This window comes from Hyperolius riggenbachi, chromosome 9 (assembly GCF_040937935.1).
Source record: "Hyperolius riggenbachi isolate aHypRig1 chromosome 9, aHypRig1.pri, whole genome shotgun sequence".
NCBI classification, from domain to species: Eukaryota; Metazoa; Chordata; class Amphibia; order Anura; family Hyperoliidae; genus Hyperolius; species Hyperolius riggenbachi.
In genome coordinates, this window is record NC_090654.1 from 216504315 (window position 1) to 216530101 (window position 25787).

At 43.6% G+C, this 25787-nt stretch overlaps 1 protein-coding gene across 3 annotated transcripts in view; it reads right to left on the minus strand.

Annotated features, from left to right (window-relative positions):
- PDZRN3 (PDZ domain containing ring finger 3) overlaps window positions 1–25787 on the minus strand; it is a 364525-nt gene that overhangs the window by 287906 nt on the left and 50832 nt on the right. For 2 of the 3 annotated variants that reach the window (XM_068253998.1, XM_068253996.1), the window contains exon 2: window positions 23384–23470. The exons of the other annotated variant lie outside the window; for it this stretch is intronic. Coding sequence is in view for 1 of the 2 variants with exons in the window: in XM_068253996.1 (XP_068110097.1) it covers window positions 23384–23470 (87 nt within the window). In the remaining variant the exon portion in view is untranslated. The remainder of the gene's footprint in view (window positions 1–23383; window positions 23471–25787) is intronic. 3 annotated transcript variants of the gene reach the window in all.

Below are 25787 nucleotides of genomic sequence, written 5' to 3' on the forward strand. Positions count from 1 at the left end.
TTCTCTATGAGAGAGTTCATATCAGAGCGGCTCATTTGCGATCCGCTTTGAAAAGCGGTACTTGGGCCATTTTTGAGGCGATTTGCCTCAATGGAAGGTATAGGAAAAAATGCAAAACGCTCACAAAATCGCTTTGGCAAGTGATTGCGTGAGCGTTTAAAAAAAAAAAAATACATTGTACTTATTATTTCCAGATTTTTTTTCCTGGATTAAAAGACGGAAGCGCTCTGTAAAAGCGCTTACAAAAACGCAGACAAAAACGAGCGAGCATGCAGAAAATCGCCAGAAAACGCTTTAAAAAAAACTCAGAAAAAAAAGCCCACAGCGAACGGACACGAGAGCCAAACACAATGTGAACAAGGACTAAATAAGTGAACAGAGCAGGACGCCATTGCTCCAATAGTAATGCAGTTTGGTGCCTGATTCCTGACATACCAACAGTCTTCATGTCAACAGTATAGAAACATTATAGCGTTTCAATGTCTCGAGGATTAGGTTAAGTGTATCAGTTAGCTAAGCATAGCACATCGGTAAGTGTATCAGTTAGCTAAGCATAGCACATCGGGGAAGGATAGGCTGAACAATAGATAGATTGGTTTAAGCATGTATTAAAGGACCATTAACAAGAAAAATGGTAAAACTTAAAATACACATATGTAAGAAGTACTCTTTTCCTAAAGTAAATTGCACTATAAATTCATTTTCTGCCTCTCTCAGTTCTGCACCCAGGCTCCGACCAACATGTTTCACCTAGCAAGACGTATGACTCATGAGGGGCCCCTGAGAGCGGCAGGCAGCGTGGGTGATCTGAGTGGCGTCCTGACTTGTAGCGGTAACTGGGGAGTGCACACCAGCCCGTGAGAGGGGAGGAGATCCAAGAGCCAGCCAGTGCCCAGCTAAACGGGGGAGAGCCCGTGGTCAAACTCTATACTGTATTTTAAAAAAGAAAATTTGTGAGTGCAAAGATTTTTATTTTCCAATAAATGTTAGATGGTTTTATGCCATGGGAGGCATTTTCTTTGAGGTCACTATTATCTGGAGACTGGAAGTCTGAAGAAAGGAGTCCATATGTGCTTGGTGTATGATCGCATTAGGTCGGGGGCGGCCCAAAGTGTCCCGATGTGTGACTAGACCTGAGTGAAGGTCTTAAAATCCGGTGAGTGTCAGCTCACATGGTCGGTGGTGATGATAGCTGAGATCATATAGTGTAAGGGCGCTTCAAGTGGAAGTAATAGACTGGTGTTACCAGAGAATACAGAGTATACTGGAGGGCCCTTTTGATGAACTGTGACTATATTTACTTTGGCCATTCTTCTTCAACCTCTGGCCAAGTTGTACAACTTACTAAGTATAACCTGACAATACACTTCCTCTAGGTAGACAAACTGTATACTACCCCTGCCTCTTGCTTCCTCACTATTCTTTTAAATGATTAGCTCAGAAGGGCAAGGACTCAATTCTGATAGGGTTATCAAACAAATTGCCTCATGTGAGGTAATTTACCTCATGAGGTAATGACATTTAGCAATTCTGGTAGGTTTTAGTCATGTTTTACCTCATGAGGTAAATTATGAGCTAATTCTTGAGGTAATTTACTGAAAATAGCTATACTCATGAAAATTAGGGGGCATGTTAGCACATAATTTACCGATCAGTTTAAGACCTGCCTGTACATGGAGGTAAAGTCAATTTGTATGCATTTTGCAGTTTTTAGTGGAGTTCCTATTGCAGTTTTAGTGTCATTCCTATTCAGGCTGTGTAATAGAAAAGAATGATAGAAATAAAACTCCCAATATTTACTCGATTTTTTTTAATAAGTGATGCCTATAAATATACTTTTCATAGGTTGCTACATAAATAATCAAATACACTTTCCCCCCTCAAAAAAAAAACATCTTCTAAAGACTATCCTAACTTATGGAAGACAATTAAAGGCTACTAGAATGTATTTACTGCATGCTTACCGCTGAAATACCTCATGTTTTACCTCACTTTGGCCTCAATTCTGGTCGGGTTATCAAACAAATTACCTCACGTGAGGTAATTTACCTCACGAGGTAATGACATTTAGCAATTCTGGTAGGTTTTAGTCATGTTTTACCTCATGAGCTAAATTATGAGATAATTCATGAGGTAATTTACCAAAAATAGCTATTCTCATGAAAATTAGAGGGCATGTTAGCACATAATTTACCGATCAGTTTAAGACCTGCCTGTACCTGGAGATAAAGCCAATTTGTATGCATTTTGCAGTTTTTAGTGGAGTTCATATTGCTGTTTTAGTGTCGTGCCTATTCAGGTTGTGTAATAGAAAAGAATAGTGGGAATAAAACTCCAAATATTTACAGATTTATTTTTTTTAAAGGGATGCCTATAAATATATTTTTTTATAGGTTGATACATAACCAAATACACCTTCCCCCCTCAAAAAATAAACATCTTCCAAAGACTATCCTGACTTGTGGAAGACAAACACTACTATTATTTATTTACTGCATGCTTACCGCTGAAATACCTCATGTTTTACGTCACTTTATGCATTTACCTGATGTTTTAGCACATGTTTTACCTCATGTTCGGAAATGGAGAAAAATCTTTCAGAATTGCTATATAAAGAGGTAAATACCTCATGAGGTATTTTACCTACAAAAAAATATTTACCTCACATACCTACCAGAATTGAGGCCTTTATGCATTTACTCCATGTTTTTGCTCATGTTCGGAAATGGAGAAAAATCTTTCAGAATTGCTAAAAAAAAAAAAAAAGAGTAAAATACCTCATGAGGTATTTTACCTACAAAAAAATATTTACCTCACATAGCTACCAGAAATGAGGCCACTGAATAGGTGCTAGCACCGCAACAGAAAGCAACGCAGGTGTCGTGCATTCCCGGATAGTTTCGTTCACACTGGGGACAATTACAAAACAAGACAAGCCAAATAACAATTGCACTATACATTACAGAGCAGGGGGTACTACTAAAGCTCTTTCACAAGCACAGTTCATGATAAACCATGTGACAGCAATAAAAGCAGAGCGCTAAAAATGATGTCTGAGATTATTAAAGTCTGGAACTGAAGTCTGCCCTGCAGGAAATGACTCGCATAGAGGCTCTTGGCCAGGTACTTAAAAAGTGATTTACATGATGTCAGCAAATTAAGAAGCTTCTACGCAGATAAAAACAAGAGCTGCCAGCGATGCCACACAGGGTCTATGTAACCATTTCAGCAAACTGTTGGGCTTAATAACAATGCCCACCTGACAGCAGCAAACAGCTAGGCCCCCCTGGGAACTCCTGCCACCACCCACCTTCTTTTCTCTCAGCTGCTTTTATTGAATGCTGTAAACCATTAGGGCTGGGACTCACTAGAGGGAGCGCTGTAAAAACAGCACAGATTTGGTGCAGCTGGCGCCACCATAGGCTGTAATAGAAATTACGGCTACAGCAGCGCTCAGTGAGTGATTTGGGCGCCATCAGAAGACGGAGCACAAATCACTGCAAACACACTGTAATCCGGCCGCCAGGAATAGCTGGAAGCCGAATTACGTCTTTCCCCAGTGTGTCCATGGTGGCCTGGAGGGGGAATAGTGCAGGAGCAGGGTAAGCCGTTTATTGGCATTCCCCTGCGCCAAAATCTCCTGGTGGCTATGTAATTGGTATGACCTTAAAAATAAAAACACAACAAGAGGTATGCTCTCATAGTGAGTACTGCCTCCATAGTTCACCCTTGTGCAAAACACACACTGTGCGAGGGAATAACTACCTGCCCCTGATGAGTCACAAATCACGTGACGAAACGCGCGTAGGGCGGAGCCAGGAGGACGCACGCTAATCAACTTCTTAGTACTGCCGAACCCGGACATGTGAGAGGTGACCGGGACCGGAGTGGAGTGGTATAGTTATATGCAATTGTTCAAGTATACCTATGTACGCAGTTTTTATTTGGGGCCCTTTAGGCGCATATTAAAACGGTTTTACACTATGAAAGTTACATGGTTTTTATAGATGCTGGAGAACGACGTTGAAAGTGTTATGCAAAGTTGAAAGAAATTATCTGGTGAGCAGGGGATGAAAGGGGGGTTGTGTCAATCCCCTCACTCATGGTGGTAGTTATTCCTCGCACAGTGTGTGTTTTGCACAAGGGTGAACTGTGGAGGCAGTACTCACTATGAGAGCATACCTCTTGCTGTGTTTTTATTTTTAAGGTCATTCAATTTGGATTGCCTGTGTATAGACGTCTGGCGCGGCTAGCCTGGTTGAAAATTATCTGAGACTTGTCCTCATATATAGTCAGCAGCCGGCATTAAAAGAGAATAAGGATATCAGAGACTGAGCGCAACATCATGGTGATACGTTTGTATGTAATAGGTATGCCACTAGAGCGCTTTTGAGCACATTTCTGGATCACCAACAGTCGCTGACGATTCCAAATAATGCTATTGCGATTAGGGCTAATGGCAGGACATGCAGCATGTTGGTATACAAGTGCTGAAAAATTGATTTTCAAATCGATTTTGCAACAATTTGGGGGCCAAATATTTGGTTTAAAAAAAAAGAAAAGAAAAGTTTAATATAGTCACCGGGTGTCTTAATGTCTGGTTGCAGTCCGTAGCCCCGCCCCCTAGCAGAGGAGGTTATATGTACTTCTCTGATTGGAGCTAGAGAAGCACATTTGACCTCTCCTGCTAGGGGCAGGGCTATGGGCGGAAGCCAGACATCTGGACACCTGGTGAGTATGTAAAACTTTATTTACACAGGCAAATTGCCACTTGGAAGCGCTCTACGCAATCACAATTGCTTAAGGAATCACTGCACACAGAGCTTGCACGATTCCAAATGGGTCCCTGGCCTTACAGAAAAAAATGAATTTGCTTCAAAACTGAGGCACTGGCTAAATGTTCCTACATGTTTTACAATATTGGTGTGGTTTTTGTTCCTATTAATCTACCTCTCCTCCCCTTCTCTCCTTTTTGTTTGCTTCCCTAGATCTAGTTGCTGGGGATAACAATCTGAGGTGCAAGGTCACTAGGCACAAGATCTATGATCTCGTCTATTTTAACGGTATTGGTTGCCTGTATCATTCTAAGGACATAGCCATCAGGCAGGTGTACATTTCTTATTGTCACCTTTTTGAGGTCTTTTGCACTGGATTCCTTGTTCTGTCATATTCCCTCACTGGCTCCTATTCTCACACTAACCAGTGAAAAGACTCCAGACGCTGCTTCCAGGATCAATACATTTATTGTTCCATGCTGAACATACACACAAAATCTTACCAACGATCGTTTCGGGGCATCGCAAGGTCATTTGTCAAGAAATCTTAGATATTTTTTTCTGTCTAAGATACCTTGACAAAGGGGGACCCTGCAAGGCTCCGAAACGATCTTTGGTAGACGAAGTTCTTTGGCACACTTGTCCATGGAGAAAACCATGATGCGTGTTTTTGGGGTTTTATGCAAAGGCAAATCATATGTGGTAGTTCCAAAAATAGCTTCTTGTCACCAAAAGGACAAGCAAATCAAAATAGTTTTCAAAGGTTTTATATGCTGAGCTATATGCTGAGCCATTTTATTACAGCGAACCTAAACTCTTGCAAAGCAGACATGAAAAAGCTGAGAAATTTACCCCGTTTGTGTTTACAAAGAACATCCTTTCTAATTCTCTTCAAGTAATCAGCAAGTGTAAAGGGGCCCATACACCTAACGATTTTCCCGCCGATATACAGCTGTTTCGATCACAGTGATCGAAACAGCTGTGAAATCGCCGTGCGCATCGCTGACAGAACGATCGATTTCTGTCCGAAATCGATCGTTCCCGTCTATTCCCGTCAACCCATCCATGCGGAAGATTTTCCTTGGTCGCCGGCGGGTCGGGAATGCGTCGTTATCAGCGTTCGAATGCCCGACGACCGACGCAATACAGCGGGTATACATTACCTGCTCCGGCCGGCGCGAGTCCCGTGGTCTTCTTCTCCACTTCGGGCTCCAGACCGTTCCTGCAGCTACACAGAACTTCCTGTCCCGGCAGGAAGTTTAAACAGTAGAGCGCCCTCTACTGTTTAAACTTCCCCTGGACAGGAAGTTCAGTAGCCGGAGCGGAGAAGAAGACAGCGGGGACTCTCGCCGGCCGATACAGGTAATGTATGAGGGGGGGGGGGAGGGGGCGGTAGCAGCGGCACCTCCACAGATTGTGATCGGTTTCAGGCTGAAATCGATTCACAATCTGTTTGCAGTAAAGGCAGCCATACGATCCCTCTCTGATCAGATTCGATCAGAGAGGGATCTACCTGTTGGTCGAATCTGATGGCAATTCAACCAGTGTAAAGGTGCGTACAAATGTCCAACAAAGTGCATGCCCAACTCCACGACATAACAGACCGCACGTTAAACCATTTACACAACTTGTATTTTCCGCACACGAACCAACTAAACGACCTACTCGTTTGCATACTCCACGCACACGCAAAATGACGAACTGCACAATATGGCCTCATTCAAAATGAGCACACGTTGCTCAAATTACTTGTACATACATGGCTAGCTGAACGATATCAGCCCAACAGTCATGTGAGTTGATCCTCTGGATGGATCAGGCAAAACGCCTGTTATCTGTCACTCGTCTACTCGCTTGCCACGAGTACACATGCCTGATTGTCGTCCAAAAGACCAAAATTAGGTGGATTTGTAGGACGTGTGTACGAGCCTTAAATCAGGGCTATCAGCTGTGTGTGAACTGTGCCTACTGTGCTTGAGGTTCTGTGCTAATAAAAAAAATAGGAGGTTAACCCTTTCTGTGCTCCCAGGAAGTAAAAACTGCAGGATCTCTGTTGGATTTCTATAAGCTGTAAGCCAAGGCAAAGAACATTTATCTCACGCTTTTCTCCAGGCAGATTCAAATCGCCAGAGCTACAGCCACTAGGGAGAACTCAGTAGGCAGTAGCAGTGCTAGAGAGTCTAGCCCAAAGTCTCCTTACTGAATAGGTGCTGGCTTACTTAATAGGAAGAGCTGAGATTCAACCCTGGTCTCATGGGTCAGAGGCAGAGCCTCAGTACACTATCCAGCCAATGTAACAAAGAAATGTTTTTTTCTTTAAATGTTATTATGCTGTTACTTATCTTTTAGCGCAGAAAGGAAGTTCTGAGTTCAGGCCCTCTTTAACGCCGACTCTAGTTCCACATTAAATCCTGCTAGGCTGCCTTTCGAATCCAATGAACAAGCGAAATTGTTTCCACCTCTGGAATTTGTAATTTTCAAATTCTGCTTTACGCCCACCATTAACACTTTAAACCTGAAAGACCACAGTGACGCAAGAGGAGTCTGCAGGTATAGGAGTAAAGTATGTACACTTTCCAGGCCCAGATGTGGCGGAATCAGAGGTCTAGCTGCTATGAAAATGGACGGTTAATATTTGTGTTTTTTATAATTTTTCATTTCAGTTGCCAGTTAAGAAGTTTGGCATCTCCGAGAGGCTTCGCTGAATAGCAAATTCATACAGAAACATTTTTTGGCACAGCCGATCCAAGTTTCTACACAGCAAAACCTTTATTCCAGGTGATGGAACAGAAGGCCAGTGTGAGCGTAAGGCAGAACCGTTGTGCTCATAGGACAGGGTGGCCTCAGTTTCCTTCTATACCACTCTCTCTACATAAAACTGAACACCAGCCATCATCAGGAGGGACAATGGCTTACATCAATATCAATGACTAGGAAAGAAACACTGCTAAGCAATATTTAGGCCAAAACAACAAAAAAACTAGCCTACAGCTTTGTATTATGGTTAACATACCTATAAATAAAGGTCATGGGCCCATTTGCAAAAAGCAAAAAAAAAAAAAAAACTGTCAGTTTTCATATGTGCTGTAGTGTAAAAATTGCCTACATGACATTTATGAAGATGTGATGTGCAGATCTCTTGGGGCACATCACATCTTTATGGTAAAATTGCACTGCACTCTTACAGATAGCTATTCTGAACCTAGCAGTGACTGGATAGTGTACTGTTTAAGAGCTCTACATCTGAACCCAGAGACCAGGGTTCTAACCTCTGTTCTTCCTGTTCAGTAAGCCAGCTCCTATTCAGTGAGGAGACCTTGGGCAAAACTCCCTGCTACTGCTGATTCCTGCAACTGCCCTATTGAATACGCCCTAGTGGCTGCAGCTCTGGTGCTTTGAGTCCGCCAGGAGAAAAACGGAATATAAATGTTCTGTGTCTTGTCAATTCGTATCAGTAGAGGCCGGAATAAAATCATATACTCAGCAATCAATGCAAGATCAGCCCACTAAGAATTACCAACAGTTTTTCATGATAGGCAGGACATTCTCCCACTCTTATTGCTCAGCTGGGTCACATGATAGCTGAAACATCATGTGACCGAAAACCAGTGATTGAGGGTCAGCGCTTTTCTTTGAAGTGAGCCAGAGCTGTGGAAAATAACGTTAGATACTTACCTAGGTAGAGAGACGCCTTTAAATAGTCCAGAGACTTACCATCTCTTCCTCGATTCTGCCATTGCCGAGCACGGACCTTCTAAATATATCTGACAAGAGCTTGTCGGATATGTTCGCATAGCCGAACACCCCACCTTGTATAAATCAGTATGGCCATGCTCCGGCAAAAAAGAGAGCTCAGCCACAAACTAAAAAAGTGTCTTGTCCAAATATATTACATATTTAGGCATAAAAATTTCTACAGACCCGTCTAATCTTTTTGCATTAAATTACAAACCTGTCCTGTCCGAGCTGAAGGGAGACCTGCTGAGGTGGAACTCTCCATCGATTTCCTGGTCTGGTCGCATTCAATCCATACGTATGAATCTATTACCAAGGATCCTCTATCTATTTAGATCACTTCCGATACAAATAACCAAAGCCTCCCTAAAAGACCTCCAAACCTCAATCTTTAAATATATTGCAAATAATAAAAAGAGTAGAATCAGACAATCAGTCATGTACCTTAATAGGGACAGGGGGGGACTGGGGGTCCCTGACCTCTTTAGCTACTATAGAGCGGCTCAACTAGCTCAGATGGCACAAGTTCATGCTACCTCTAACAGACCACTTTGGGCTGAAATAGAAGACGATCTGCTGTCACCAATCAGTTTGGCGGCCCTCCAGTGGTCTCCGCACCTCTCCCCGGCAAAGTACAAAAGACAATCACCCCTTTCAGCCCACTCACTTTCCATCTGGCAGAGACTGAGATTCAACAAAAAGTTACAATCTAACATACCTGTCCTAATGCCAATACTTGGCAATCCTGACTTCCCTCCTGGACTGGACTCACGCCCCTTCCACTGGTGGGCGTCACATAAATTCCTCTCATTGACAAGTTTTCTCATTAATGATAAATTCCCAAATTGGCCCACATTTTGCTCACATATTAAATACCCTCCCACAGAGACTTACAGAGCTGTTCAGATATACCACTACCTGAAAGCCCTCACACAATCAAACCCCGTCCCCACAAGGCTCACTACCTATGAGCACTCGTGCAGCCGGAGGCCGCTGGAGGGCGGACTTATATCTTATTTATACTCCATAATATCCCAACCTCTAGAGCCAAACAAACTCCCGTCGATGAAAGCCTGGGAGGAGGACTTGGGGCAGGAACTTGACATGAAACAATGGGCTAAGTGCTGCCTGACTTTAGCCAAAGGCAGTAACTATTTCTCTCATATTGAGACTAACTATAAAATTCTACACCGCACCTACATAACCCCCCAGAAATTGCACATTATATCCAAGGATAGTTCTCCCCTCTGCTTCAGAGGGTGTGGACAAGTAGGTGATCTTGCACATACCTGGTGGTTCTGCCCGATAGCTAAGAAATACTGGGCCCAGGTGGCCTCGGCTATAAGTACAGCCCTCGAGATACCCCTCCCCCCTGACCCCCTTCAATTATTATTAGGGCACAAACCTAAGAGATGGAAGTATCCGCAACATAGACTAGCTCAGCATGTGGCAAAGGCGGCTCGTCTACATATAGCACGTCAGTGGCTAAAACCCAACCTTTCACTGGACATGGCGGATGCCATCATTATGGATATACTCATCTCGGAAAGATTATTAGCAATAATAAACGATACGACGCTATCATTTACACGCACCTGGCAACCATGGCTCTCGGCCTCCGAGTCTCTGGGGCTACGGTCCTGTGCCCTCGCCTTTTAGGGGCTATGCCCGCCCCGGCGACTATCCTGCATTAACAACTAATAAAGTGACCTGCATGTATGGTTTGTGTTGTTTATATGTTTATCTGTTATGATGACAAATTGTATGATGCCCTGTGTAAGGGAATTCCTAAAAGCTGTAAGTTTTCTATTGAAATTCTTAATAAAACATTTTGAAACTAAAAAGTGTCTTGTCCAACAGCAGTAGGGTCACGGAGGACGTGGGAAGCATCCGGATAATCCAAAGTCTCCCCTCTTCTTAGGTAAAGGTGGCCATACATCTCTCAACTTGACGGCCGATCGACCCTCTCATTCAATAATCATCAAATCGGATGAAAATCGATGCCGCCAAGAGCTTGCCCATTTCCAGGGCCAAATTGGCTGCGTGTACCGTTGGACATGCTGCAATATGTTGGGCCGTCGTGGTCAATTGGGTGGCCTGCAGTGACAGCTAGCAATATCGGGCAGAGCAACAAATGTGACGAAACCTCTGGAGCTGCCGCGACTATATAACTGTTCCCCCCCCCCCCCGTGTGTGCAATTATACATTACCTGTCCTATGTCGCCCACCGCGTGGTGCCCATCCGTCTTTGGAATCTCGCTCCTCCACTAGCGCTATACACACCACAGTGGGGCAGTGGTGAGGTGGTGGGCTCAGCCAGTTCCCAGGAGATTAATGCTGAAATTGATCGGGAATCAGCCTGCGGTGTATGGGCAGCTGACAAATCTCTCTAATCAGATTCGATCAGAGAGACATTTGCCTCTTGGTCGAATCTGCCCATCATCGCTAGATGTATAGGCACCTTTATTATCCATTTTTTCCCAGCTCAGAGCATTGTGCAGGGGTTTGGGGATCCATGCACAGGAGTAGTATTCTGTCACTTTAAAAATAGTTTAATATCTCAAGTTGTTACTATTTTTCCTCTCACCTTCATTCCCTTCTCCCAAGAAATTCTCCTGGCCTCTAAGCTGATCACCTCCTCTCATGCTCGCATCCAGGACTTTACACGAGCATCATCCCTTATCTGGAACTCTCTTCCACAGCCTGTACGTCATGCTCCAAACCTGGACATCTTCAAACGCACACTTAAAAACACACCTTTTTAGACAAGCTTATAACATTCTATAGCCCTTATCTGTCACATTGTAATCAGAGGCACAGGGTCACTGCCTCATCCATCCTCCACCCCTTACCTAGTGTGTCCCCCACTACCCATTAGAGTGTAAGCTCGCAAGGGCAGGGTCATCCTCCTAATGTTTACTGCTTTGTAATAATATTTGTGCTGCTTGGAACTCTGCTGTACATTTGTTAGTTGTATCTATGTTCCCCTTTTCGTCTTATTGTGCTTTGTAAAGCGCTGCGGAATATAATATTTAATATATAAATAAAAAATAATAATAATAATTCCCTTCAAGCAATTGATTTTACAAAGTTTTTATCCAAGTAAATATTAAAAAAGCATTAGAGATAGAGCAGGACAGAACCTTGCAGAAATGGAATTTCATATGAAAAACCCCATTTATTGTCAGGGATGCAGTTTTATCCCAGTGGATATTTTAATGCAGTCTGATGCTCTGTGCATTAGTATTGTGATTAGACGTTCACACTGCAAATGATCAAAAGCCTTTGTAAAATCAATAAAGCTGAGCTAACATACTATTTGGGCTTTCTAGATATCTTTCTGTTATTGTTCCGGTGTTTAAACTGTCTTCCCCTGTGCCGTATGTTCATTAAAACTACCCTGTGTTTCATTTATTTTGCCATTGATTTTTGCTTTCTTTCTCTTAGGGCCCTTTTCCACCAGCGCGTTTGCGCTGGCTGAATCGCAAAACCGCAAACCGCTAGCGATTTTACAATCGCTACGGTTTGCTTTTTAACATAGGAATCGCGGTAGGTCATTTCCACTACCGCGATTCGCTTTTGTCGGGAACGCGAACGCGCGGCGGAGCGATAATTGCCGCGATTTTGCTATGCAGTGCATAGCATAGCAAAATCGCGGCCGCAAACGTCGGGGGAATCGCCGGTTTTGCGATTCAGCAATCGCTAGCGTTCAGCATGAACGCTAGCGATTGCAGGTGGAAAAGGGCCCTTAAAGGTACAGACTAACCAGCAAGCTCATGGTGACCCAGAACTCATTGGAGTGTGTAAGGGACTACAATGGTCCTAAAAGCCCCCTTACTAAGATGTTAAGAAAAACAAAAAATTGCTTTCCTAAAACAGAAAGAATTTGCGATAATTCAGGTTGGAGTGAGCTTGAGATGTCTCCCAGAGCACCACTGCTGAATATATGCAAATTAACCATTGTACCCTTAGAAGCTAAACACACCTCCAGAACCGCTGGAATGCAATGATGTGTCAGCTTGTTAAATTGTACAGAGCCATAATAATCCAACATGCATACAGACTGTTTCGGATTGTTTGATCCTCATCAGTGCATGCCATGGATTAATTTGGCTCTATGGAGTAGGGCTTGTAAACCCTAAACAATGGTTAATTTGCATATATTCAGCAGTGGTGCTCTGGGAGACATCTCAAGCTCACTCCAACCTGAATTATCGCAAATTCTTTCTGTTTTAGGAAAGCAATTTTTTGTTTTTCTCTTAAAGAGAATACCAATCAGAACTCTTGCCAGATGACTGACGAGGATTACCGTTTAAACTTCTATATTGCAATAGGCATAAAAATTGAGAATTTAATATCTTTAAGTAAATAACTTATTTCATAAATTGAGTTGCAGAGTTTAAAAATAACTTAATTCCGTCTAAAAGGACCACTATTGCAAAAAAAATTGTAAAATGCAAAATACATGTAAACATACAAATAAGAAGTGCATATCTCCCAGAGTAAAATGAGATTACTCTTCTCGTATGTTGCTATCATTTACAGTAGTTACAGTAGTAGAAATCTGACAAAACTGACAGGTTCTGGACTAGTCCATCTCCTCATGGGAGATTTTAAGTATTTTATTTATTTTTTACAATAGCAATGCCTGGAAGGGATCTACAAAAAATGCTGCCTGCCACCCTACCTGTTTGCACACTATTTTAGCAGTTAGAGCAATTGCTATTCACTAAGGGCCCATTCACACTTAAAAGCGCAACCGTTTTGTGTGGGTGATTTTTCTGCAGTTATGACACAAAAAAAATCACTCGATAGATATGCGTTCTTGGAGCGATCACAATTAGTGCCTCTATATATGCTAATCGTGATCGCTCCTGAATGGCCCATAAATGCTGCAGGTAAAACGTTTGACCACTGCCGCTAAGCTTCTGATTGGCAGCAATCATAGCAGAGAGATCACTGCCATTAGGTTTCTATTGCGTTAGCACTTGCTTAGGCGATTAGCGGGAATTGCCTGCTAATCACCGTAGTGAGAACAGGCCCTAAGTGCTTTTTAAATAAAGAAATCCCTGAGAGTAGAGGGAAGTCGCTGGGTGATCCACAGACTTGTCCAGATACTCCTCCACTGCTACTGGGTGGGACCCTCTTCTTCTGTGTTCCCGTCCGAGCCTGCGCAGTAGCACAGAGTTCCTTGTGCATGGAGGAAAAAGCAGTGCATGTGCAGCATTGTGCTCCTGCGCTTGTACACGGATGGGAGTGCGGCCACATGATCATATTCAACAAGAGGGTCAGAGGGTCCCAGCACTGGATCAGTGGGGTGATGGGGAAAGCCACTGGACATTCCAGAGACTTCCCTGTACTGAGGTGAGTATCTAGCTTTTCCATTTTTTTCTTTACAGGTACACTTTCAATTGTAACTTTCTCTGAAATTAAAAAGTACCTGAGGTGATGTGTAATAATGAGATAGATATTTGTACGTACGTCTGTATGTACAGTGCCTTGCATACACATAATTGGGTCGTGTTCCTTTTTTTCTTTTTCTGCCTGAAAAAGTTAACATTCAGGTATGCCTGTCACATTTTCTCTCCAATCGGAGTTCAGTATAGTGTTCCCCTTACTGATAAGGAATAACGGCCATAAAACTCTTTCCTGTCAGAAAATAGCTTTTAAGTGCAGGGAATAGATACAAAAATGAATAGTTTGCATATTTTAGCTCTGTTAATATTAGGCGCATCTTAATTTTGGCATCCAAACAGTTACATTCCAGCTGGTGGCCGGAAGGTGTAATGGTTAAGGGCTCTGCCTCTGATGCAGGAGGCCAGGGTTCGAATCTCGGCTCTGCCTGTTCAGTGCCTGTTTAGTAAGCCAGCACCTATTCAGTAGGAGACCTTGGACAAGTCTCCCTAACACTGCTACTGCCTATAGAGCGCGTCCTTGTGGCTGCAGCTCTGGCGCTTTGAGTCCGTCAGGAGAAAAGCAAAATATAAATGTTCTGTGTCTGTGTTTGTTTGATATATCAGACCTCACATTAGATACGTTTGTAGAATAGAGTTTTTACATCTTTTGTTCATCGTAATACATTGAATTTGGATTCCATAATTTCCATCTGGGTCCTTCCAAGTATATAATCTTTTGGGGGGATGCTCAGGCTAATTATTTGCAATTACCAAGTTATTGCCTTCACAAAACTGTATTAATCTTTCCCTTCTTTCATTTCTTGATCCAAGGCCACGGCCACCCACACAGTGCGATATTTTCTCAGAACCCACATTAGCACTTAGGTCCCCCTTGTGACAATTACATCATCACACTTGGCTTTATACCGATTTTGCACCTCTTGAGAGAGTTGCATTATCGCTTCCTCTGTATGTTCCTGAGTTGGAGCAAGCATATAAATGATAAATAGGTTGCATTTCTGAGCTGCTACATTAACTATCACTTACTGGCCTGTAACACTGACATGATCTGGCCATTATATTCTTTTATGCTAATCACTTCCGGAGAAAGTTACTTTGTATCTTTCTCTTTTAATTTTTCCATCCGTTCATTTTACCTCACGAATACCTGTGACGTCTATTCTTACTGCCTTTAATTCAGAAAAAAGAATTTGTACAACTTTTCAGCTTCAAAACAACATTTCTTATATTATGTGTTAGGATCCTCAAGGGCTCTTCCCTAGTTTTCAAAACGGGTACCTTATCACTTATTTTCCTCAAAGGGTTTGTGTGATCCTCTTTGCTTTCTGTAATGAGCTTTTCAGTTTTAATCCTGTTTTCCCTCTGTTCCCTGGGATATTAAGCAAAAAGTAATTCTAAGCTAGTAAATCTTATAGTTGGCTATGGAATTATGCAAGATGAGGCTCCACTTCTTCCACAGTAAATAGCCATAGGCCCTTTTTCTGCGACAGGGTGATCCCCTTCTATGTCACATAGCTTCCTGTCATACCATTTACGCCAATTATTTATATTATTATTATTATTATTTATTTATAAAGTGCCAACATATTCCGTGGCGCTGTACAATGTAAGAAAACAAACAAGGGATACATAATAATACAATAATACAATACAATAACATTTGTAAAGCGCTTTTCTCCCATAGGACTCAAAGCGCATAGCTGTGTCTCAGATTAATACAGGGTTTCAGGCTGGGTTGTGTTACAGAGGAGATAGTCAGATGTTCATGAATGCCAGACTGAAAAGGTAGGTTTTCAGTTTAGACTTAAATGCTTCCAGGGATGGGGCTGTCCTGATTGGGTGTGGCAGGGAGTTCCAAAGTGTAGGGGCAGCATGACAAAAGGCTCTGTCTCCAAAGGTTTTGAGGTGGACTCTGGGGGTGACCAAGGTGTTACGTCCTTTTGATCTAAGATTGTGGGGGGTGTGATGTAGTTGCAACAAGTCCTTCAGGTATCCAGGGCCCAGATTGTGCAAGGATGTGAATGTCAGTAAGCCAATCTTAAACAGAATTCTCCATTTTATCGGTAGCCAGTGGAGTGAGCTCAGGGTTGGTGTTATGTGGCAATGGCAGGGTTGGCTCGTTAACAGCCTTGCGGCGGTATTCTGTACTAATTGCAGGCGGCGTAAGTCTTTCTTATGCAGGCCTGTGTAGAGGACGTTGCAGTAGTCTAACCTTGATGTGACGAAGGCATGAACTAGGGTTGGAAGATCCTCTGAAGGAATTAGGTGTTTAATCCTTGCAATATTCCTTAGGTGAAAGAAGGAATGTTTCACAACAGCTGAGATTTGATTCCTGAAGCTTAATTTCCCATCAATCAGTACTCCCAGGCTGCGCACACAGTCTGAATTGTTCAGGTCCGAGCTCCCTATCCTTAGCGGTGTTGGTTGAGACTGGAGCTGCTTTGCTGTTGAGCCCTGGCCCTCGATAATAAGAACCTCAGTTTTGTCAGCATTAAGTTTTAGCCAATTATTATTCATCCACTCCTGAAGCTCAGCTAAGCATGCGTTTATTTGTGGAGTAGGGTCTGTGACATCAGGTCTGAATGACAAATATAGCTGGGTGTCATCAGCATAGCAATGATATGTCAGGCCATGTTTTTGTATGATTTCTCCAAGTGGCAGCATGTATATGGTGAACAGTAAAGGGGATAATAATAATAATGATACACACAATGATATACATGAAATATGAACACTGATACAAGATACAGCACTGCTGATTACAACTTGATTTAACATGATGACTAAAATGTATAAATTTCTAACAGTGTGCAAGCAATTGAATTAATAACATTCCATGACACAAAAGGGTGAGAGTCCTGCCCTTGCGAGCTTACAATCTAAAGGAATGGGGTGGAAACAAGAGGTGGGGGAAGTATACAGTATATGTACAGGCAGTGCGTAATTAGGTTATTTAGTGGGTGCATGGCCTAAGCCAGGGATCCCCAACCTGTGGTCCGCGGCCCACTGGTGGTCCGCGGGACGCTCCCAGTTGGGCCGCAGGACTGTCCTCTTCCCCCCCCCCCCCCCCTTCCGCCCGTCCCCGCCGCTGTTATTACCTTAGCAGCGGCCGCTCTCCCCTCTCCAGCGCATGTATTTATTCAAGCAGCGTATCTCCCGGCTGCTCTGTGTGATGCGCAGGAAGCAGGGCTCGGTTACCATAGTAACCACGATACACATCGCCGCTACAGGAAGCCGCTGCCCTGCTTCCTGCCGCATCACACAGAGCAGCCGGGAGATACGCTGCTTGAATAAATACACGGGCCGGAGAGGGGAGAGCGGCCGCTGTTAAGGTAATGACAGCGGCGGGGAAGGGCGGGGGACACCACCTACCCATACTGGGGCACTATACTGGCTATCCTGGGGCACTATACTGGCTATCCTGGGGCACTATACGGGCTATCTTGGGGCACTATACGGGCTATCCTGGGGCACTATACTGGCTATACTGGGGCACTATACTGGCTATACTGGGGCACTATCCTGGGGCTCTATACTGGCTATACTGGGGCTCTATACTGGCTATACTGGGGCACTATACTGGCTATACTGGGGCACTATACTAGCTATACTGGGGCACTATACTAGCTATACTGGGGCACTATACTAGCTATACTGGGGCACTATACTGGGGCACTATACTAGCTATGCTGGGGCACTATACTGGGGCACTATACTATCTATACTGGGGCACTATACTATCTATACTGGGGCACTATACTGCCTATACTGGGGCACTATACTGGCTATACTGGGGCACTATACTGGCTATACTGGGGCACTATACTGGCTATACTGGGGCACTATACTAGCTATACTGGGGCACTATACTGGGGCACTATACTAGCTATACTGGGGCACTATACTGGCTATACTGGGGCACTATACTGGCTATACTGGGGCACTATACTAGGGCAACTATGCCAGCTATGCCACTGCACCCTCGCCAGACCCCCCTCCCCCCCGTAACCCACTCCACTGTCCACTAGGACGCGCACCCAACGTCCAGACCCCCGACCACCCACCCCATGGCGGGCCCCGGAAAAAAATTTGGTCAGAAAGTGGTCCCCGGGCCGGAAAAGTTTGGGGACCCCTGGCCTAAGCTAGAGAATATGCTTGTCGGAAAAGGTGGGTTTTGAGGGAACGTTTAAAGATTTCGAAGGTGGGAGAGTGGCGGATGTGTTGTGGAAGGGCATTCCAGAGGAGGGGTGAGGCACGTGAGAAGTCTTGTACACGTGAATATGAGGAGGTAATTGTAGAAGAGGATAGAAGAAGCTCGTGTGCAGATCTGAGATTGCGGTTGGGTTGGTATCTGGAGACTAGTGAGGAGATGTACAGGGGAGAGAGATTGTGGAGAGCTTTGTAGGTTATGGTTAAGAGTTTGAACTGAATCCTCTCATTAATTGGTAGCCAGTGAAGAGCTTGACAGAGAGGGTCAGCAGAGGAAGAGCGAGAGGAGAGATGAATGAGTCGAGCAGCAGAGTTCAGTACAAAATATGCAAAATAACCATCAAGGCCAGCGTCTTCATGTGAGGCAGCCCTCTCCCATTCATGAGCAGCACTTCTTATATGTGTGGCCCCCATGAATAGCAGCTCCTTTCTTTAATGTGCAATAAGCTCCCTTGATCAGCAACACCCTTCTATCATTGGTTTTCCCCATTTAGAGTCTCCCTTATCCAATTGCAGCCAGCCCTCTTCCATGTCCAGCTGCCCGAGGCCCAGGTCTTTGTGGCCTTTCCAGAAATCCAGCTCTGTGCACTATTCCAGTCTTCAAGCACAAAAAGGATGTGGTAAACTCCAATGTATACAGTATGCCTGCAGCTCTGCCAGCTACTTGGAGACTATGGCCTCAACTCTGGTAGCTATGTGAGGTAAATATTTTTTTGTAGGTAAAATACCTCATGAGGTATTTTCCTCTTTTTGTTTTTAGCAATTCTGAAAGATCTTTTTCCATTTCTAAACATGAGGTAAAACATGAGGTATAAGCATAAAATGAGGTAAAACATGAGGCATTTCAGCCGTAAGCATGCAGTAAATACAGTGGTGTGAAAAACTATTTGCCCCCTTCCTGATTTCTTATTCTTTTGCATGTTTGTCACACTTAAATATTTCTGCTCATCAAAAAACGTTAACTATTAGTCAAAGATAACATGATTGAACACAAAATGCAGTTTTAAATGATGGTTTTTATTATTTAGTGAGAAAAAAAAACTCAAAACCTACATGGCCCTGTGTGAAAAAGTGATTGCCCCCCCCCTTGTTAAAAAATAACTTAACTGTGGTTTATCACACCTGAGTTCAATTTCTGTAGTCACCCCCAGGCCTGATTACTGCCACACCTGTTTCAATCAAGAAATCACTTAAATAGGAGCTATTTGACACAGAGAAGTAGACCAAAAGCACCTCAAAAGCTAGACATCATGCCAAGATCCAAAGAAATTCAGGAACAAATGAGAACAAAAGTAATTGAGATCTATCAGTCTGGTAAAGGTTATAAAGCCATTTATAACCTTGCATGTTGATCTGTAGGGAGATAGTGGGGGTGTCTTGACACCCTAAAGAAAAATTACAGGAAACAAAACGGGAGCCCAGTGGTGCAATATGTTTGGGTACAGTATTTGTAATGAAAGAGGAAATAGATGCTCTACTCACAAAGGCGGGTTGCAGACGGAGCAGCCAACCACAGGAAGTAGGTGGAGACAATGAACCCGACTCCACTCGGGGTGGTCCAGATGGACCTGGATGCGGTCGATCTCCTAGATAAAAGTGACAGATTTCCACTGTGGTGGGGACCACTTGTGATCTGTCTCAACCCCACCAACAGACTCTGTTGGGGGATGTAAAGAAGGACAATATGGGGGAAAAGGTGCAAATTGAAAAAAAGCCTTCCAAAACAGGGAGGCTGAGAAAGCGGACTCAGACTTCCAAAACACGTTGCCTGTGCAAAATAAAAACTTTTTGTTTACACAAAGGTTTTTGTCACTGAGGTAAGCTACCTCAACCTAGGGCTGCACGGTTTTTCCGTTTAAAACCGAAACCGCGGTTTGAGGCAAGACGATCTGCTGATCGTCAGTACCTTCGGTTTTTCGGTCCGCTGTCTGTAACATCTTGCTTCTGGCCCCGCTGTGCGCGGATTGGCCAGAAGCAGTGAATATGTATAAGTGTTAATGAGCGGGGGGCGGATCCACTAGAGCGAGCGGCCGGGCACATCATACAGCATTACCTATCACTGGCTAGCGATGGAATGACGGCAGCGGTAGGCGGAGATGTATGCTCTGTACATCAGTGCGGACCGTGAGCAGTGAATATGTATAAGTGTTAATGAGTGGGGGGGCGGATCCACTAGAGCGAGCGGCCGGGCACATCATACAGCATTACCGATCACTGGCTAGCGATGGAATGACGGCAGCGGTAGGCGGAGATGTACAGAGCATACAGCTCCGCCTACCGCTGCCGTCATTCCATCACTAGCCAGTGATAGGTAATGCTGTATGATGTGCCCGGCCGCTCGCTCTAGTGGATCCGCCCCCCGTCATTAACACTTATACATATTCACAGCTTCTGGCCAATCCGCGCACAGCGGGGCCAGAAGCAAGATGGTACAGACAGCGGACCAGGCAGTGCAGACCGTGAGCCAAGCCCCCTCCCCCCCCCCCCCCGCCCAAAGTGCAAAAGGCAGGAATTTAAAAAAAATCGGGGGAAAACCGAAATTGCAATTTCTGAGAGAAAAATCGCAATTTCGATTTTTCCCTAAAATCGTGCAGCCCTACCTCAATCTCTTTCTATTTTATTGTTTTCATATGGTTTCATACATACACCGGGGCATCTCTTTCCCCATATTGGGATCTGTAGGGAGGAGGGGAGACCTGCTGGGGCAGGTGGGGAACCAGAAAAAGTCAGGTGGCATAAAACTTGTATTGCAGGCAGTTAGGGGCCTTTTCCACAAAGAAATATGTTCAGGTTTCTATCTCCCCCTGCCATAAATCCGCCCCATCGTCATGGATTGCGACTACAGTGCATTCACAATTTACAACAGGAAGAACAAAAAAAATGAATTTAACACTCACGTTCATTACAGTTATATCCTCAATACAAGAAGTAAAATATAAACTCCCTACAGTTAATAAAAACAAGGAACACCAAGAGCCCCAATAGTGTAATATGTACTGGTAAATGGTTACTAGATAAAGTAAATATTAATACTCACAAACCAGGGTTACCATTAGGCAACCACTATAAAGGCAGGTGGGGGGATTTTCCTGACCCTACTCAGGAATAAGAAGTGGCTCTCTGTAAATAAGAAAAAGGGGGTTCAACCCTCCACCCAGGGTGGACTCAATATTATGCAGGAGAACAGAGGTGCCAAAAGGATAAAAGGAAGCTAAATGAGCTTAAAAACCAAATTCTCTGTAAATAGAGGAGGTAGTGGTGGACTTACGTCCTCCAAATAGACACACAACGACTGCAGTAAAGACAGTCAAAATATTTTATTTATGAACTCCAAATATGCAACGCGTTTCACAGGTTTGATCCCGCTTCATCAGGCAATAACAACGGAGCAATAGCATATGTGGTCAGTAGAAGAGCCAGGCACCTCTGTCAGAGGTGCCTGAAGCGGGATGAAACCTGCGAAACGCGTTGCATATTTGGAGTTCATAAATAAAATATATTGACTGTCTTTACTACAGTCGTTGTGTGTCTACTTGGAGGAGATAAGTCCACCACTACCTCCTCTATTTACCAAGAATTTGATTTTTAAGCTCATTTAGCTTCCTTTTATCCTTTTGGCACCTCTGTTCTCCTACATAATCCCTACAGTTAATGCCCCTATTGCAATCCAGTCCAGGAATCCAATACTGCAAGAAAAGAACTATCAACTTGATATTTCATCTGACCTGATAGAAAATAACAGCTGGAGTTTGGGAAGGTGAGACAAAGCATAATATAAAAGTGGTTATCAATAGAAAGAACTGCATACAAAAATCATCAGAAGATCAAAAGATAAAGAGAAGTAGAGACAAATAAACATTTCTGTAAAAAGTCCCCTTGGCCAAACTCTTCAGCTCTACAAGCCTCTCTACTGGTGTTAAATGTAATGGGTGGCTTAAAGGAAACCCAGTCACACACCTGTAGCAAGCAGAGCAGGTCATCACTTTTAGGTTGTTAGAAGCATAGGATCACCAACACAGCCTAGCAAGTTGCATTTTTTAAAGCGGGATTTCCAGCCACACAATCAAATTCCATTTACCCACTGGTCTGTGTTTATTATATAGTCTACATGCAGTCTGCATTGCAAGCATTCCAATATAATCATAAATGTTTCTGCTGTAATGAATCTTATCTTGGTCAGCCTGGCTCTTTTCCGGTACATTGCCGGGAAAAAGTAAGCTTGTTTTCTCCCCTCCTACATTCCTGCTCCTCACTGATTGGCTGAGGACAGTTCAGTGTGACAGGCTGAGAAGGGAAATACACCTCACCTCTCTACACAAGTTGCTGAAATACAGTCAAGGCTGTGATCACCTTTGTTTACAAAGCAAGCTAGATATGACAATGCATGTTCTAGGAGAAAAAAAAGAGTAAGGAAGGAAATTACATCAGGATTGGCTTGTCTGAGGGAGTAAAGATAGAAAAAGCCTGGAACAGTTTTCTCTTTATTTACAATATAAAATTCACTTAAATCAAAAGGTGGACAGTACAATACATATGTTGTGTAAGTAGAACATGTATCTACTTATATAATATGTGTTTATTTCCTGGGATAGTATGGCTGTCCCTGCAGCTTCCATATCTCTTTCAGCACAGGTACTCTTTAACTGACACCAGGGAACGTCTGGAATGAGCTCTCTTTACATTCACCAGATTTCAGGGGCCTATATCTCTGGATCTAGTACATATTTTGTCATACAGGTTTGAGAGAGGATAGCGTCTGGTTGTGTATTTCATCAGCACATGGTATTTTTCCATTGCCTGGGTTGTTGCAGGTTTACTTTATGCTACTCCCACTTTTTAGTGACCATGCTATGCCTTTTTAAAATAAACTAGACCTTCTATAAATTCATCCCACCCTTCCACAGACAAGCAAAGATATTTTTCTGCTGCTGCTAGGAATATCCCCTTTCCTTTCCGAATCAGCCGCAGCAGTGTTCTGAGACAGTCCATTGGCATGCCGATACCGTCGTGGTCAAACACAACCAGACCAAACAAAGAATGGACCACTGTTTGCGAACAAGAAGGTGGCTAAATAAAGATTTTACTGTTTTGAAATAGAAATTCTCCTGTGTGCGGCGGATTGCCTTCCCAGGCCTGAATAGTAGACAGTCTCCCGCAGAGACCAATGTGCCCTGTGTTCTTCCAGCTTCAGACACTGGCCCCCATGCTCAACAGGAAAACGAAAACACATTTTAACAATTAACATACCACACACGACCGGCCACCAATAATATTAAATCCCAGGGATCCAGATTCTCGGTGGAGGACCAGAGTCAGTGCAGTCGTCTCTTCTCCCTACAATGCACAGGGGAAAGAATTCAGATTGGTTGCGTGTCAGAGTGTACGCTCGCTCAAGCACTGTTAAGCACTGAGTAAATAAATTATACAAAAAAAGCAAATATTAAACTCGGGAATGTCCTGTGTGAGCCAGAACTGCAATCCCACTTCGGCCATCAGTAGCAATTATTTTCATATGGATAAAAACGTCACGTGGTTTGGTAGTTCGAGAAATATCTCTTCATGTAAACAAATCATTGTACAAAGGCAGATATCCTGCGATGTATGAGCAGATCGATTAAGAGACAGATCTCTCGCTGATCGAATCTGACCAGAGAGAGAACCATTGCCTGCCCATACAGCAAAGGCCGATTTCTAATAGATTTCAGCATGAAATATATCAGGAATTGGCCTAGTGATGCCACCCGAAGTGCAAATGTCCCACTACCCTTCCCTACCCTCCCAGGGTGCAGCGTTCAATCTCACCTGTCCTATTGCCGCGACTCCCGGTGTCGCCTGCTGTCGCCCCCAGTGCCAGCCATTACTGTGAGTGCCACCACATGACATCACATACACGCGCCTGGTACCGATGGCGGATGAGGCCGAGAGTCGCGGCAGTGGGACAGGTGAACTGAGAGGGATATGGAGGCTGCCATATTTATTTTCTTTTAAACAATGCAAGTTGCCTGGCTGTCCTGCTCATCCTCTGCCTCCTATTCTTTTAGCCATAGGCCCTTCGCCCCCTTCATAACAACAGAACGCTAGGCTAGCGGCAAAAACATCATGTAGTGTTCTCTATTTTAGATGTAGATGTAAATCGTCTACGATAGCCATGATGGAAATTTAGTGGATACAGAGGAACCAGCCTTTCCCTAAATTTGCAGACTCTGCAGTGAGGTTGGATTTGCCCATCTCCAACTTATGTTTTCAGCCTCGGTGAAGGAGTTGCGAGAGAGTTAAGTACAAAAATATCCCAGCAGCTCATCTGCTGTAAAGCAAGGAATGAGTAAACACGGTCTGTGTCCACAGCAAGCTAATGTGCCGGGCTCACAGCTGTCAGCCAAAAAGCCATCACTCCGACATGCCTTAATGCAACTTGTCACACCCACACTTCGGCAACACTAGCCGAACTCGTGTCACTTTTATCTCCCCAACAATAAAGCGGAAAGCATAAAATGAGGACTTCAGGGCCCCTTCCCACTTTAAAGTGGATCTGAACTATAAACTCCCACGTGAGCTAAGTATGGAAAACATCCTGAAGGAAAAGCATTCTTGCTGCCCTCTACAACTACTTGAATTCCTGATTTATTTTCAGACTAGGACTGTGAGACTGATTGGTTGGTCGGTACATAAAGAGGTCTTCATTTTAGAATTGTTTCTATGCTAAAGACCTGCTGAGACCAAACGCATGAAATGTCTTCTGACAGATAACCAAAGCAATAAATAGAGAAGGTCGGAATTGCTGAATACCCACAAGTAGATTGTCCATTATTACACATTTGCAGATTTTACACTAGGGGGGCAGCACTTGGGGCAGCGAGGCAACGTCACTAGGGCGAATCTCAAAAGATTTCAATCAATCGGGAATCGGCCTGCGGTTTACCCCGCCCAACAGACCTCTCTCCAATTTGATCCAATCAGAAAGTGATCAGTCTCTTGGTCAATCTTCCCATACATCACCTGATACCTATTATAGTGATTGTCTCTTCCTAGAGCTCACTCTACAGACCTGGCTCATTAACTGTTCATTTAAAATCACTAGGTACCTATCTAAAAATATCATCTTATAGTTTAGTAATAAGAGGTCTCAGATGTTATCTTTTTGTGCTCAATGAGGCTTCAGCAGCTACAAATCCTGTCTTGAAATTGTCAGGTTGGAGTGAGCATATTAGGTTTCCCACAGTGCATCACTGCTGAATATGCAAATCATTCCTTTGTTGTCCCGACAGCTAAACATACCTCCAGATCCACTGGAATGCAATGATGTGTCAGCTTGTTAATTTTACAGAGCCAAACTGATCGAACATTCATACACACACTGTTTCAAATTAGTTGACCCTCATCAGAGCATGGCATATATTAAAGTGGATCCGAGATAAACTTTTTCTCATTGCATAATTGTGTTCCTTTCATATAGTTTATAGGGCATTCCTCAAGCCAAATACTTTTTTGTTTTTGTTTTAATACTCTAATTCCCTATAAACTAAACAAGCCTCGCCCACAGCTTTTCAGAGTGCCTTGGCATTTTCAGACAGTAGATACCCCCTGTTTTAAGAAAGATAAGTTTTGTTTTAAATGACATTTTAGTAAGGAGCCTCCTTACACACTCCTAGGA